This window comes from Rhincodon typus, chromosome 10 (assembly GCF_021869965.1).
Source record: "Rhincodon typus isolate 14 chromosome 10, sRhiTyp1.1, whole genome shotgun sequence".
NCBI classification, from domain to species: domain Eukaryota; kingdom Metazoa; phylum Chordata; class Chondrichthyes; order Orectolobiformes; family Rhincodontidae; genus Rhincodon; species Rhincodon typus.
In genome coordinates this window covers 60,781,530-60,798,100 of record NC_063341.1, presented here as the reverse complement: position 1 = coordinate 60,798,100, position 16,571 = coordinate 60,781,530, and the positions used below count along the sequence as shown (strand labels likewise).

Below are 16,571 nucleotides of genomic sequence, written 5' to 3'. Positions count from 1 at the left end.
CTTCAGAGGGCTGTAGAAGCTGGTCTTTAATTAGTCAATGATGATATAGACAGATCAGTAAGGGAATCAAGGGTCTTGGGGGAAAAGGCAGGAAATTTAAGTTGGCAATTCTCAGATTAGCCATTATCTCATTACTGGCTAGCATTAATGCCTCACAGTGCAAGGGAGGCAGGTTCAATTCCATCCTCGGGCAACTGCTCGTGCAGAGAAATGACAGATGGAGTTTAATCCAGACAAATGCAGGGTGATGCATTTTGGAGGATCAAATTTAGATGTGATGTAGGTGTGGAGGTGCCGGTGTTGGACTGGGGTGGAAATCTCAAAAATCACACAACACCCAGGTTATAGTCCAACAGGTTTATTTGAAAATACAAGCTTTTGGGGTCTCGCTCCTTCTTCAGGTGTTAGTGAGGATTTAGGTGTGAATTATACTGTAAATAGCAGAACCCTCAGGAATATCAACATACACATGATCTGGGCATGCAAGTCCAAAGTTCCCTAAAAGTGGCAACACTGGTGGCCAAGGTGATTAAGAAGGCAGATGGCAATGCTTGCCTTCATTGGCCGGGGCATGGAGTACAACAGTTGGCAAACCATGTTACAGCTATATAAAACATTTTTTAGGCCGCATTTGGAGTATTGTGTGCAGTTTTGGTCGCCGCACTACCAGAAAGATGTGGAAGCTTTGGAGAGAATACAGAGAAGGTTCACCAGGATGTTGCCTGGTCTCAAGGGCATTGGCTATGAGGGAAAGTTTGAAAAAAGCTAGGATTGTTTTCACTGGAAAGACGCGGCTGAGAGGAGACCTGATTGAGGCCTACAAAATTATGAGAGGCATAGATAGGCTGGATAGTCGGAGGCTTTTTCCCAAGGTTGAAGTTTCAATTATAGGGGGGCACAGGTTCAAGGTGAGAGGGGGAAGGTGCAAGGGAGATGTATGAGGGAAATTTTTCACGCAGAAAGTGGTAGCAGCATGGAACGTACTGACAAAAGAGGTGGTGGAAGCAGGTTAGCAACATTTAAGAGGCATCTGGATGGTTTCATGAATAGGGAGGGAATAAAGGGATACAGGCTGAATAAGGATAGAAGGTTTTTTTTTTAGTTTAGATAAGGCATGATGAACGGCACAGGTTTGAACAGCTGGAGGGCCTGTTCCTGTGCTGTACGTCCCTTTTGTTCTTTTTGTTTTTCTTTGTCTGCGTGGGTTTCTTCTGGGTGCTGCAATTTCCTGCAGCAGTCAAAAGATGTGCAGGCAAGGTGCATTGGCCATGTTAAATTGCCCATAGTGTTCAGGGATATGTAGAATGGGTGGATTAGCCACGGGAAATGCACAGTTACAGTAAGATAGGGCACTGGATCTGGGTGGTCTGCTCCTTGAAAGCTCAGTGTGGACTCGATGGGCTGAATGATCTGCTTCCATACTGTTGGGATTCTATGATGATTCTGTGATGATGGTGGTGGAGCAGACACAAGGGACTGAATGGCTTCCTTCTGCTCCGACATCTTATAGGTCTTAAGTGATTTTTTTTAATACTACCAACCATTTAAGTGGCTCCTCTTGGTGTGTTTTTATCATATTCATCAGTTGTACTTCTTTCTCCTTTATACTGATATTATGAACAATAATAGTCCTAGGAACAATCCCTGGAGAACTTTACTTTTGATAACTTCTAACCTTGATCTACTTGAAAATCATATTCTATTTGGAAGTTTGAAACTGATATCTGTGTGCTACACTCACCTTTCATTTGCTAAATATTCTTTTGTACAATAAACTGCTAATATTTTCCTCACTAGATATGTTAGAATTCTTAAAAATTGTATATTTTTGTCATGTAAAAATGTTCTACAAATTCAAATGGATGTATATAAAAATAGAAAAGTGCACAAAAAATCATACACAATTTATTATAAAACTGAGTCAAAATTACTGTGTTGGTATAGCGAAACACTGTAATGTTCGAAAAGAATTTTGTAAATATATTCCTTTAATAGATGTGAGGATTGTTGGGCAGGCCAACATCTGTTATTCATCCCTAATTGCCTTAGGGAAGGTGATCTTGACTAAATCATTAATCTCTGCAATCCGTGTGCTGTCGTTACATCTATAACGTTTATGGAAGGGAGTTCCACAGTTTTGACACAACAACAGTGAAGGATCTATATCTATGTCATCTTGTGGCCTTATAGGAACTTTCAGTTGGTAATATTCCCATGCATCTGCTGCCTTTGTCATTCTCACTGTCAGAGATTGCAGTTTAGGAAGGTGCTGCTGATATACATGATTTACACCTTGTAAATGGCACACATTGCTATCACTGTGCATTAGCGGTGTAAGGAGTGAACGTTCAAGTGGTTGATGGGTTGCTGATCGAGCAGACTGCTTTGTGCTAGATGATGTTAAAGTTCTTGAGCATTACAGGACCTGCATTCATCCAAGCAAGTGGAGAGCATTCCATCACGCTTTTGACTTGTGCTTTGTAGATGGTGACAGGCTTCAGAGAGCCAGGAGGTGAGTTACTCACCACAGAATTCCTAGCCTTGGACCTGGTCCTGTAGCATACAGTATTTGTATGGTTGGTCAATTCAGTTTATGACCTATGGTTGCCCCTTGATGGTGATAGTGGGGATGTCAGCAATGTTATTGACATTTAATGACGAGAGCAAATGGTTAGATGATACCTCTCTTGTTGGGGATTGTCATTGCCCTGGCACTTATTGGACATTGTATCAAGCAGCAAGTCCCTACAGCTGTTTGCAACAAGCAAGCTATTGACTGTACCTAACCAGACATACTTGCAAAAGGCACAACAGTGCTCAACATTAGATGTGATTCAATGGTGGGACAAACTTTGTTAAATATTCCTGAGTGGGGAAAGAATTACGCTGACAGCCAAACTCTGTGCCTTTATTGAATTACAGAGAGGTTGGGGGGCCTGCAGTCCCATACTGCTTTCTCCATGTCAGTGTCTCAGTTGATCAGAGTTGTCTTGCCAAATAATCTGTGACTGAAATTTAGCGTATCCCGACAAGCACAAAACAAAAAAAAGCAGCATCAGCAATATATTGTTACTTTAAGTGAAATTTAATTTTTGCACAATAAAGCAGATTGTCATTCATAAAAAAAATTCTAAGCTAGATGCTACTAATGTGAACTGTTGCAGCTTAAGAGGAGACCAAGGAATAAAAATTTAAAGCCACAATGGTCTTTCCTGTTAAACGCAGTAAACTGAATGCCTTGGTCCAGAATCCAGATCTCCTGCAACAAACGAAACAAGTCAGTCATTACTTTCTTGTTAAAATGGAGCTATCTTGCATCACGCTACAAGATCATAACGTTTAGGAGGAATTAGTCCATTCAGTCCATTTGTCTGCTCTACCATTCAATCATTGCTGATCTGTTTGGCAAAGCTGGGCAGAGTACTTGTGGGCTGGAAGGCAGGACATTAGAATTTGTTTGTAAAGTGATAGAGGGGAATGAGTACATGGTCCCTTTAAAAGATGGTGTGATTTTCTAGGCTTGGAGATTTTAAAAATGTCTGCAGATGCGCAGAGAATTCTCAAAACGGAAAAATTCATATCAAAGGCTATGTGATTAAAGAAAAGAGCCACAGTTTGTTTTGTTAGCAAGGTGACCAGTTTGAATATCAGCCAATTAATTTAAACCAGGTACGTAGAGAGTGAAAACCAATTAAATTTAAATCTGATGGTTTTGACAACGTAGAACTAATCCTAGTGTAAGAAAATGATAGGTCATCAAGGCTATAAAAGAAGAGACCATTTGAAAATCAGTATGAGAGTGAACTGCCATCTGAAGAGAAACTCACTGGCTCTCACAGAAATTTCTAAACTCTCAGATTAAGCACCATCTAAATAAAGGTATACGGCACTCTTAGCTAATATTCCTGACGTAAGAATTCAACAGAGAAAGGCATTCATGACTGAAGATCAGCAGAGAAGGCTGAGAACATTCTGGAAGATATATCCTGGCCGTATTTTCAAGAGATTAAGTTTTAATTTTTTTATTATTAATTTGGTTTATATAAGTGGGACTTCTATCTACTGAAATAGCATGCCATTAGAATTTTGTTTTATTTGGGATTAATTAGTAGTTAAGGGGCAATTGTTTGGTTTGTTAATAGTTCTGTAAATTTGTTCACTGTTAGAGTTAAATAAATAAATTTGTTACTTGTTGATTATAGAGTCAGTGAAAGGATTTTATTTAATTTAACCACTCCTTTATAACGGATTGGGAGGGGAGTGGCAGATTATACCACTTTTCACACTTCGTCATTACAGATTATGAGGCAAGATGAGCCTCTCTAGGTGTTTCAGTTTTAGTTATGGGAGGGGGAGGTCAACCTCTGCTTCAGAACAGATGCTTCTCAACCTCATTCTCCTGTCTTTTCTCCATAACCCTTGTTCCTCTTACTAATCAAGAACCTATCTATCTCTGTCTTAAAGACACTCAATGATTTGGCCTCCATGGTCCTTCTGTGGCAAAGAGTTCCCCAGATTCGCCAATCTCTGGCTGAAGAAATTCCTCTTCATCCCAGTTCTAAAGGGTTGTCCCTTCACACTGAGGCTGTGTCCTTGGGTCCTAGTCTCCACATTCACTCTATACAGGCATCTCAGTATACTGTAAGTAAACTCCATTAAATACAGACCCTGAGTCCTCAACCATTCCTCATCCAACAAGGCCTTCATTCACAGTATCATTCAAATGAACCTCCTCTGGAATCCTTACAAGGCCAGCACATCCTTCTTTAGATATGAGCCCCAAACTGCTTACAATATTCTAAATGGAAAGTGATGGCTTAGTGATATTATTGCTAAACTGTTAATCTAGAGATCGAGGAAATATTCCAGGAACCTCAGTTTAAATCCTGCCATGGCAGATTCAGTAAAAATCTGGAATTAAGAATCTAATGATGACTATGAATCCATTGCTGATTGTCAGAAAAACCCAACTGTTTCACTAATGCCCTTTAGGGAAGGAAACTGCCATCTTTACCTGGTCTGGCCTACATATGACTCCAGACCAATGTGGTTGACTCTTAACTGCCCTCTGGGCAATGAGGATTGAGCAATAAATGTTGGCCTAGCCAATAATGCCCACATCCCATAAATGATTTTTTCAAAAATGCAGTCTGACCAGATCTTTACACAGCCTCAGCAGTACAACCCTGCTCTTGTATTCTAGCCCTCTTGAAATGAATGCTAACATTGCATTTGCTTTCCTAACTGCCAACTGAATCAACATGTTAACCTTAAGAGAATCCTGAACCAGGACTACTTTGTGCTTCAGATTTTTGAAGCTTTCCCTGTTTAGAAAATAGTCTAATAAAAATATTCTAACAGAATAAAGGAGTGCCAATTTAAGACCAAGATGAGAAGGAATTTCTTCTCTCAGATGGTTGAGAGTCTTTGGAATTCCTTGCAACAGAGCTGTGGGGACATAGTTTTGTGTATATTTGAGGCTGAGATAGATAAGTTTTGATCATGGGGCAATGAAGGACAATGAGGAAAATGCAGGAATATGGATGTGAGGAATGTTGGACCAACATGATCTTATTGAATGGCAGAGCATGCTCAAGGGACTGAATGGCCTATTCCTGTTCGTATTTCTTATGATCTTAACTCCCTGGCCTGGATTTTTGCTCTTGGGTTGGGTATGCAGAAATGGGAGAATTCCCAGTTCCACAAATCTGACCATTAAACAGCTACTTAGGGGTTGGATATTTAGTGGAAGGTTATTGTGGATGGATGTATGAACTGGATTAGATTTGGGGACAGTGACAGCAGAGGTGCTGAGAAATCTGCTGGGTGCTGAAGTGGGCTGCTGGAAGGCTTGCCTCAGACATCCAGCACTGTGTCCAAAATGGGTAATAAGGAATAATGCATGAACATCCCTCCAGTCAGCACACCTCAATTCTCCATATACTATCCCCATGCATGCCAAACCATGTCTTCATACTCTAAAACCAAGCTATATCCTTATGCCCACCTTCATGGACCCTCATAGCCTCATGTCAACCTGTGCATCTTCCCATCCTATTATGAATCTTTATTTCCTCCATGTCAACCAATGCCACTCTACTCAGCCCTCATAACCTTTTATTGTCCCTATGTCAATTTAATACCAATTCAAATCTATACCCTTACCTACCACATGTCCCACTTCTACATCCAATGAGCTTAACACTAATAAGTTTATAGACATTTTAGAGCATTTCTACTGCTCTGGAAGAATTTCAATGCAAACAGCAAGAGACAGTCGGTGATAATCCTGGAGTAGAGGTAATTGTTGATGCTCTGCTAATCTAGGGATATGGACGTTCAATGGAAGAAGGCATCACGGGCTATAATGAAAATCTAGTGCAACTACTAGAAAGAGTTTGTCAGATGACCCTGAAACTGAAGAAGGAAAAAGTGCAATTAAAGATGCCAGAAATCAAGTACTGACAGCCAAAGGATGTTCCCTAGATCATGACAACGTAGGAGCTGTAGCAGCAATGCAGTGATCAACAGACATGAAAACAATGCAATGAGCTGTTGGGCTTGTGAACTACTTAGCAAAGTCCTTGCCTAATTTGTCATCACAGCCGGAACATCTACGCAAGCTCACCACTGAGGACTTGCAGTGATAATGGGGCATAGAACAAAAAGCTTTCACTGGAACCAAACAATAGGTGATGCCAGTGTCACTGGGGAGGTACCACAATACCAATGATGAAGTCACCTTGCAGTGTGATATCATTGGAACTGTACTTTGAGATACTTTTAGCAGTAAGGATAAGAAGTTGTATTTGCATTCAGAGCAAACTGAAAGACATTACCCTTAAGAGTTCAGTCATCCCCTCAATTGTTTTCTGTGAACGTGAATGATCCAGATTTATCATAGAAACTACAGACATGTACATAGAATGAGAGCAGCTGTTTCTTCACAAGCAGCAGATCAGGAAAAAGTAATCTCATCATCTAAACAGAGTACAGAATGACCATCAGTACCAGAGGTTTGCTGTGCCCCAGGAACAGAAATGGATTGACAACAAGTTAACAATTAATAGCACTCTCCACAGAAATGACTCACCCCAGAAAAGGAACATCATCCTCAAACAAGCAGATATCAGAGCAACATCCAATGACAACATGCATGTGTACTATTAGGAAACCTGCACAATTGAAAAATTGCATATGCAGAGACTGACAAAAGTGGAAAAGACAGGGTTAATACACTGGTTTGTTCATGAATGAATTTCTTTATTACCATATATAGCATGACCTGCAACCGCAAAAGGATAATACATATTTCTTTTTTGAAAAGAGAAATATTTAGGAAATATAGAAATATACCTTACGTACTGGTTGGCTTGCCACACTTACTACCTCTGCTGTAAATGCCTTTGTGTGCAGTATGTAGCAGATATTAAGACACATCATTTGAAATAGAGATGGTGGTATCCAGTGCCCCCTCCTGGATAAGTTTTCAAATTGTGCCCACACCCTTTCTCATCTGCAACAGCAATTGGAATTCCAGTCACATGAGTCAGAAAATGAAGTCTATGGGGATAAAAAGCCGCTCTGATTTGATTACAGAATTACAAGCAGTAAAATTGCAAATATGCTCTGCTGTGTTCAGATTGTGTTGAACAATTCAATGTATTTCAAAATTATAACATCCAATTGCATTTCTGTTTTTAATGCAATGAATGTATGCTGAGGCACTTCTTAAAGGTAATAAAGGCACTGAACAGCGGCAAAAAAAGAGTTGACTGAATTCAGAATTGATAAAAATAGATCTTCACAAGGCTTTTCTAAGTGGTATGTGTCAAGGGTAGGAGCCTGGGTACAGATGTGATTCTGGAGAATTGTAGCTCTGTGACGAATACTAGGAGAAAAGATGGCCAGGGGTTTAAGAATCCTAGGCTATGAGCTAGGGGATAGAGGAAATTAAAGAGACAGGGTGAGACAAATAAGATTTTATAAAGGGGTACAGATTTTTTTAATTTGATACATCATTGGAAGGAGTCAATGGAGGGCAACAAAGTGATGGGCAAGTATGACTTAGCAGAGGAGAAGAGAGAATTAAAGCAAGATTGAATTTATGTCAATTGGAACCAGAAGAAGGTATATGGGACATAGAATTCCTACAGTGTGGAAGCAGGCCATTCAGCCCATACCAACCCTCCAAAGAGCATCCTACCCAGACCCATCTCACCCCTACATTTTCCATTCGTAATCAACCTAGCCTGCACATCCTTGGACACTATGGGCAATTTCGCACATCCAATCCACTTAACCTGCACATCTTTTGACTGTGGGAGAAAACCCACATAGACACGAGGAGAATGTGCAAACTCCACACAGACACTCACCCAACAATGGAATTCAACCTAGGTCCCTGGTGCTGTGAGGCAGCAGTGCTAACCACCAAACAACCATGCCACGTTAAAAAAAAACATGCTGATATGGGGAAAGGTGACAGTATACAGCCTCGACCAATCACAGCTGAATTTTAATACTGTCATGTCTGAGTCAAAAGTTTGTGGAATTTAGTCTCATTCCAAAAATGTGATAGTGATATGATATTGAAGGAGCATACAGTCGGAAATACTATGCTACAGAGAAAATGTTTAACTGAGGCTCCATTTGCTCACTTAGGTAGATATAAAAGATTCTTCAGCACTATTTAAAATGGAGCAATGGAGCTCTGATGTACTGAACAGTGTTTATGCTTTAGCCAACATCACCAATAGATCATCTCCATCTTTTACTTTATTGCTGTTTGTCAACCTTTGCTGAGCAGAAATTGGCTGCTGGGTTTCCCTATTGCTCAACAATGTCTGCACTTCAAAAATACTTCATTTACTATCAAATGCTTTGGGATGTTCTGAGCTCAAGTGCAAAATCTATTTTCAGTCAAAGATCAGATATGGGATTTACCTGCTACCAATTCAGTGCAAGTCTTGACTCTCCTGCAAAATTGGAGCACTTTCACCATTTTAGAACCAGTGTGCTCTAATGAATGCTTAATTTCCACTATGGGGGTCCAAACACTATTTATCAACTTAGGCATTTCCTATTACATTGGTTATACACTTTGTGAAACCTCAGCTAAGCCCAAATCACATACATTCTGCCAATCCACTATGTTCAATTCCTAAGTGGACAAATTTACCACTAAATGATGCTCATTAATTCACAAGGCTATTTTCAGTTTAAAAAATGTTGGTAACTAAATCCCAAACAGCATGTTAACCAGGCTGCTAATTTCTTCTGTAGGTATAAATTTGAGGCTTATGTTGTACTGAAGCTACCCCAATTAGATAAATCGCCAGATAGCATTAGCTTCAAATCATTTTAGTCTAGGCTTATTAAAATAACTGAATCGATGCAATAACACAATCGAATTTGGTGCTCACTTATGTGTAAGAGCACTATGTTAAAACAACTGAAGAAGGAATGATAATGACCATCATACAGTGTGAAAGAATTCCCCTAACTCCAAGAGCCAAGAACAAGTTCATTTCTCAGTAGTGGTAACCCTTTATTTGGTTCACAAGAATACATTCATTTCTTTATTTTGGGCTTTTTAAATTAATTTATTGGATCTGGCTATCACTGGCTGTGCCAGCATTTATTTCCCATCCCTAACTGCCCTTGCAAAGATGAGCTCCGTTCCTGAACCACTGCAGTCCATTTGCTTTAGGTTAACCCATAATGTTGTTAGAGATTGAGTTCCAGAATTTTGATTGAAGGAACACCGATATATTTCCAAGTCAGAATTAATAGTGGCTTGGAGGGGAACTTGCAGGTATTGCTAAGAGCATGGACCTGATGTTTTTGTCTTCTAGATGGAAGTAGTCATGGGTTTGGAAAGTTTTGTCTAAGGAGTTGCGGTGAATTTGTGCAGTGCATCTTGTTGATTATACCCACAGCTGCCACTGAGTGAATGTTTTTAGATGTGGCGCCAGTCAAGCTGACTATTTTACCCAGATAGTGTCAAGCATCTTGAATTTTGCTCAGGAAATTGGGGAGTATTCCATGACACTCCTGACTTGTACCTTGTAGATAGTATTTAGTCCTTGGAGAATCAGGAGCTGCTACTTTCTGCAGGATTCCTAACTTCTGACCTGTTCTCATAGCCACAGTATTTATATGGCTAGTCCAATTCAACTTCTTGTCAATGGTAAACCTTAGGATGTTCACATTGGGGAATTCAGATATAGTAATGCCATCAAATGTCAAGAGGCAATAGTTGGATCCTGTCTAGTTGGAGATGATCATTGCCTTGACCCTGTGTGGCATATTTTCCACATCATTTTCAGCCCAAGTCATTATATTGTCCAGGCCTTGCTGCATTTGAATATAGATTGCTTCAGTGTGTGAGGAATCATAAATGATGCTGCACATTGTGCAATCATCAGCGAACAAACCCACTTCTGACCTTATAATGGAGGGAAGGTTATTGATGAAGCAGCTGAGATTGGCTGGCCCTAGGACACTACCCTGAGGAATGCCAGCAGTGATGTCCTGCAGCTGAGATGACTGACCTCCTATACCATGACCATCTTCTTAAATGCCAGGTATGACTCCAACCAGTAGAGAGCTAGCTTTCTGATACCCATTGATTCCAGTTTTGCTCAGGCTCCTTGACTCCACACTTTCTTTGATGTCAATGGCTGTCACTCTCATCTCACCTCTGAAATTCAGCTCTTTTGTCCATGTTTGAACCAAGTCTGTATTGAGGTCAGGAGCTGAGTGGCCCTTGCAGAACCCAAACTTGTTAGCAGCATTGGTAATCACTTCCATCACTTTACTGATGATGAGAGTAGACTAATGGGGCAGCAATTGGTTGAGTTGCGTTTTTGTCCTTTTTGTTTCCAGATTTTTGTGTACAGAACGTTGCCAAGGCAATTATCCCAATTATCAGGTAGACACCAGTGTTGCAACTGTATTGGAACAGCTTGGATGTGTGGCGGTGGGGGTGCCATTTGGCAAAAAAGAATTACTGAGGGGCTTCTAAATTTTAAAAACAGGAGTGAAATTTTCAGTGCTTCAGTATCTGAGGTCTTTGATTTTCAAAGGCTGTAGAGAGATGAGCAATAGCCTAGTACCCATGAAAGTCATAGCAATCAGCTGACTTTGTTCCATTAGCATTTGAAGTATAAATTTTAATATTCTGTAATGTGACATGATAAATTCATGGCTGATTACCCTAAGAGTTTTGTTTGAGTCACTAAAACTGTTTTTAAGAAAACTATATCTAAATCACTGTTTAAAACCAGATAACAGATCTGCTTTCTAAAAAAAAGATCTAGACCCGAAATGTCAGCTTTCCTCCTCCTCTGATGCTGCTTGGCCTGCTTTGTTCATCCAGCTCTATACCTTGTTATCTCTGCTTTCTAAGTTGATGGTTTGCTCACATTTAGACCTGCCATGTGACCATGCCCTACAAGATAATATGGTGATACATTTTAACACTAACCTTTTAGAATATTACATGTGGAAAATATTGGTGGTTATTCAAAATGCCATATTTAATAAAAGGAGACAGAGTGTTCAATAGTGTGAAAATGACTATGTGATGTCTGGTGTAAATAATTCCACAGACATGCAGAAAGCCAATAGGTCATTGAACAAAAACTATTTGAGATGACAGCAAGAGACAATGTTTGCTTATTCACATCTCTGTAAGATGGAGGAGACTGAGAAATTCAATAGGAAAGGAGTGACTGCAAATGTCTTATTATCAAATTGCTGTATCTTATTTCCTGGCATAGATGTATTCAATGTCTTATTCACTACTTAAAAATATTTCACATGTTGTCTTAAAACTGTCTACCTGCTAAGAAAAATCTTAACAGCACTTTTTGTAGATTAAAGCATTTCTCAATTTTGCAAAAAGTTAATTTAGTATCACATAACAAAAATAGATGATTATTACTGTTTGTAAAATGTACTTTGGATAATTCGTTTTTCTTGGTAGCAGAAATTTTTGAATTGACAATTTATCGCATATGTTTTATGAATCACAAAGAGTCTCCTTGAGGTGTAGCTTGTGTCTATAGTGAGAACATTTTTCAGTGTATTTCGTATAAAATATAGTGTATAAAATGCATAAATTTATTGCAAAGAAAAATGCTGTAAAAAGATGAACTTAATCATGTTCACAAATGTTGTTCTTGCAGATTGAACATTTAATTGTCCAGTTTTATTATGTAACATGTTTAGTATTTATTTGTCCAGTCATACTACTGTTTATAGCAGAGAAAAGTGCTTGAGCAAATCAGTAAAATTCACAGCAGCTACAGGACGGGGCTCTGTGGGAGGTATAACTCTGGTTGATTATACTCATCTCTTGGATTTAAATTATTCTGCACTACAGTAAAGCCTTAATTAATGAGTAAAACGTCAACAGAATAATTAAATCCTTGTTGTTCTCTTTGCAGAAAATCCTTTCCATCCCAGCATGCTACACTTGCATCCTTCGCAGCTGTGTATGTTTCTGTAAGTAATCAGGGCTGCCTTGTATAATCCACTGTGTCATAACTAGTACAGAGTCAAATCTGTCAATTAATTATTAACTGTGAGGAAGATCTTGGTCTGTTATGTTAATTAGCTGCAACCCTTATCAGTGGGTGAAATGATCAGTGTGAAAATTAGAAAGAATTTAATATGAACATATGAAATTGATAAGCAGGAAAGGACCAGCTGGTCCATTGTGCTGAACTATCATGATTAAACACTTGTCCTTCCCCCAAGACCACAGCCATGTTTCCTCCCAGGAAAGGTGGAAATAAAACAGGGCCAATAGGGAAAGGTGTCAGTGGCTATCACAACAGCCAGCAGTGTATTCTAGGACTCACTGCTCCCTGGCAAAAGGCGAGAACTGCCTAACATTATTCGCACAGTTTAAACACATCCCTTGATCCTCCCCAAAGATAGTACTTTTGCAGTTTATTGTAGAGTCATGGAACAGTAAGGAGGCCAGTCAACCCACCATGGCAGTGTTTGAAAGGTCTCTCTAGTTAGTCCCAGTGCCCTGTTGTTTGCTTGTGCAGCTCCAAGATTCTTCCCCATAAGAAAAACTATCTGGTCATCATCACATTGTTGTTTGTGGGAGTTTGTGAGTCCATATTTACTGTTGCATTTTTAAATAGCGATTAAACTTTAAAAGTAGTTCATTCCTATCAGACCCTTTAACACATTCACCTGTCATGAAAAATGTTGCATGAACTGCAAGTCTTTTTTTCTTTTTCTATATATCCAATTGTCTTCTGCTAATTATTGTTGTATTTATTTCCATCCCCTTCTCAGGGTATTCCAGTTAAACATAAGATAGGACATTAAACAAATCCTTGGGTCTGTTCCTCATCTCATCTTTGGTTTTTCTATCAATTAGCTCAGCTGCTGAGTATTGATTTCTCTCAATTTATTCTGTCAGAACCCTTTATGATTTTGAACATCTCTCAAATCTCCTCTTAACTTTTTCTGCCCTTAAGAAAATGTTATCCAATTTTTCCAGCCAAGTATGGAACAGAATCCCTAGTACTATTCTAAAAAATCCCTTCTGCACCCTCTCAACAGCATTGACATCCCTCCAAAAGCATATGTTCAGTGCTCCATCTTGAGAAGAATGATTTAGAGTATTTTTTGTGACCTGCTTCAATTTATAAAGCTGAGGACTCTTTATACACCCTACGTGCCTTATATAGCCTTCTTACCTTGCCCTGCAACTTTTAAATTGTATGTACAACGCCACTCAGGTCTCTTTATTATTGGGCCCCTTTTAAAATTGAGTCATTTGTGGGAGCAAACTTTAAACTATACTTTATACTGAGAGATAATTAGAAAAATGCAACAAAACTACACCATTTAAGCATAAAAGCAATCTTATCATCCTAATATATCTTGCCAACTACATTTATATAATCGCTTATTCAATTCCAAGTCGCATAATAGTTTATTTAACAAGAACAATTTGTTGTTCTGCACTGTTTGAGTAGTAGATTTTAAGTTATGCCTGAGTCCAGAAAACATGCAGACACTTAAATTAGTATTGAGAGGAATTTCAGATAAACCTATGATCAGGAATACTAGTATTACATAAATGCCAAAAACCTTTCTGGTGGAACATATTGAGCTGAGGGATATTTGTACGACGGTATCACAATATCTATGTTGCAGGTCAATCTGCACTTCACAACCACTAGGTATTTTAATAATGTTTAACATCAGTATTTAGAAAGAGAGATGAAACTTGGGTAGTAGGCGTGCTACTCCAACACTTAGTCAAAAAAATGTATTAAAAGTTAATTAAAATTTAATTGCAATTGAAGTCACACATTGAGATAGTATCTATCCCAGAAGGCTAACAAAGAGATAGTAAAGGCACTAACCAGAAATTTCCAAAAAAAGTTTGAAAATGGGAATTGTGCCAAATTACTTGCAACAACTATTATGCAGTTGTTGAAAGAAATTAAAGCATACAAGCCTAAGAGGAATGTAACCATGTGGCTAGGAGGATTAATGGAATTTTCAAACGGACAAGGTAAAAATTTGAGAGAAATGTACTGGGACTACTTTTCTACTTACTTGGATTATTCTAATGTAGGTACTAGATGAATGAAATCAAAGTTTGCCCATGATAGCAAACTAGGGGAAGTGGCAAAGACAATGTAGAAGGTTGAGAGAAACCAGGTTAGCAGAGTGACTACAAGTTAAATCAGAAAATATAAAATGAGCCAAGGGATTATATTCTAAATGGTAACAATGGAGGAACAGAGAGGTCAAGGAGTACAGATATGTCACTAAATGTTAGCATGCAGTTAGATAATGTGCCATAAGCAAGACAGAATAAGGATTCCTGATTGTTAGAATAGCATGCATTCTGGGATCTGGATTATCAAGTGAATATAGAGCAACAGAAAGAACACAGGACAGATTTATCAGCATGATATCAGGAATACAATTATTCTTAAGATGGAAGTTTCACATTTTAAAGCAGAATTGAGAGGCTTAAATACTATTCTTTTCAAAGTTATGAAAGTTTTGAAAGAACGAATAGTGAAAGACAAGTTGATCATGGTTGGTAAATTGGGAATGAATATACATGGTTTAAGCACCATCATTAGAGGAATATGGAATATATTGGAAGAAATTTTTCTTGCACCAAGGAGCATTTACAGCAAAGATTGTTTTACCACATACCAGCAGTTGAGAAGGAGACCATACATTATTTACAATGGGATTAGTTACACATTTGAAAAGAATGTACAGGATATGAGGAAGGCGCAGGGCACTGGACAGCTGAACTTGGAAATATAGCACCAGTACAATTACCTGAATTTGCTGTACATTCTGTAACCAGTAGTTTGTCAATTAATTCCAGCATATGCTTAAACAAAATACAATGATTTTTACAAATGTTTGAATGGGAAATGGTGATTTAAGATAATATACTTCATTCATTACAAGACAGATTTATTTTGTATCATTTAGATGTATTTCAATGCAACCTTGACAGACTCCTCCAAGCTCCTGAAGCCATTGCTAGTCTTCACTTTTATCATTTGTGCTGTGATCTCTGGTTTAACACGCATTATCCAGTACAAGAATCATCCAATTGATGTGTACTGTGGATTTATGATCGGAGGAGGAATTGCTATCTATTTGGTAAGTTTCATACCTTTGAGTTCATTACAAAAATGTTATTTCTGATGTTGTATATTCATTACTTTCAGAAAGAGTCTTACTTTTGCTCTTTATGCTGTTGTCTGGTGGTCTGTAATTTTCAGGTAAAGTTATGGTAGTAAATTGGATGACATCTGTACAGAAAATCCATATGGATACATTGTTCCATTCAGCTGTATCTGCTAGGGGGATCAAGACTCAAACCATTGTCAGTGATGGATTATTGATTGATCTCTGATCGATGATGGAGAAGGACCATAAAACAGGCACCAATCTTCAGGCTTATGGAACTGAGGCAATTGCCCGGGATTCCTAATTGTGTCTGTGTTTTGTTTTAATAATTGTTTCAAAATCCCAACCATCCATTTAAATGAATGGAAAAGTATGAGTACCATGTGGCCCAATTTTGGATACACGCATTTATCTGAGACTGGGAGGGCAAAGTTGTAATAATTGTTCCTCTAAGTGCAGAAATTGAATCCTGTTATATCAACTGAAGTTAACTGAACTGCATTAAAGTTGATATCTTATAGAGTCATACAGTCACGCAGCATGGAAATAGATCCTTCAGTCCAACTCATCCATGCCAAGTTTCCCAAACTAAACTAGTTCCACCTGTCTGTGATAGTAGGAACTGCAGATGCTGGAGAATCCGAGACAACAAGGTGCAGGGCTGGATGAACACAGCAGGCCAAGCAGCATCATAGGAGCAGAGAGGCTGACGTTTCGGGCCTAGACCCTTCATCAGAAAAGGGGGAGGGGAAGGGGGTTTTGAAATAAATAAGGAGAGAGTGGGAGGCGGATAGAAGAGGGATAGAGGAGAGAATAGGTGGAGAGGAAACAAACAGGTCGAAGAGGCGGGGATGGAGCCA

The 16,571-nt window shown here is 38.9% G+C and overlaps 1 protein-coding gene across 2 annotated transcripts in view; it reads left to right on the top strand.

Moving 5' to 3' along the window:
* plppr4a (phospholipid phosphatase related 4a) overlaps positions 1–16,571 on the top strand; it is a 73,913-nt gene that overhangs the window by 46,578 nt on the left and 10,764 nt on the right. Inside the window, exons 5-6 of one of the 2 annotated variants that reach the window (XM_020517449.2) lie at positions 12,456–12,513; positions 15,508–15,681. In XM_020517449.2, the coding sequence (XP_020373038.1) occupies positions 12,456–12,513; positions 15,508–15,681 (232 nt within the window). The remainder of the gene's footprint in view (positions 1–12,455; positions 12,514–15,507; positions 15,682–16,571) is intronic. The other variant, XM_048602278.1, reaches the window with a different exon arrangement.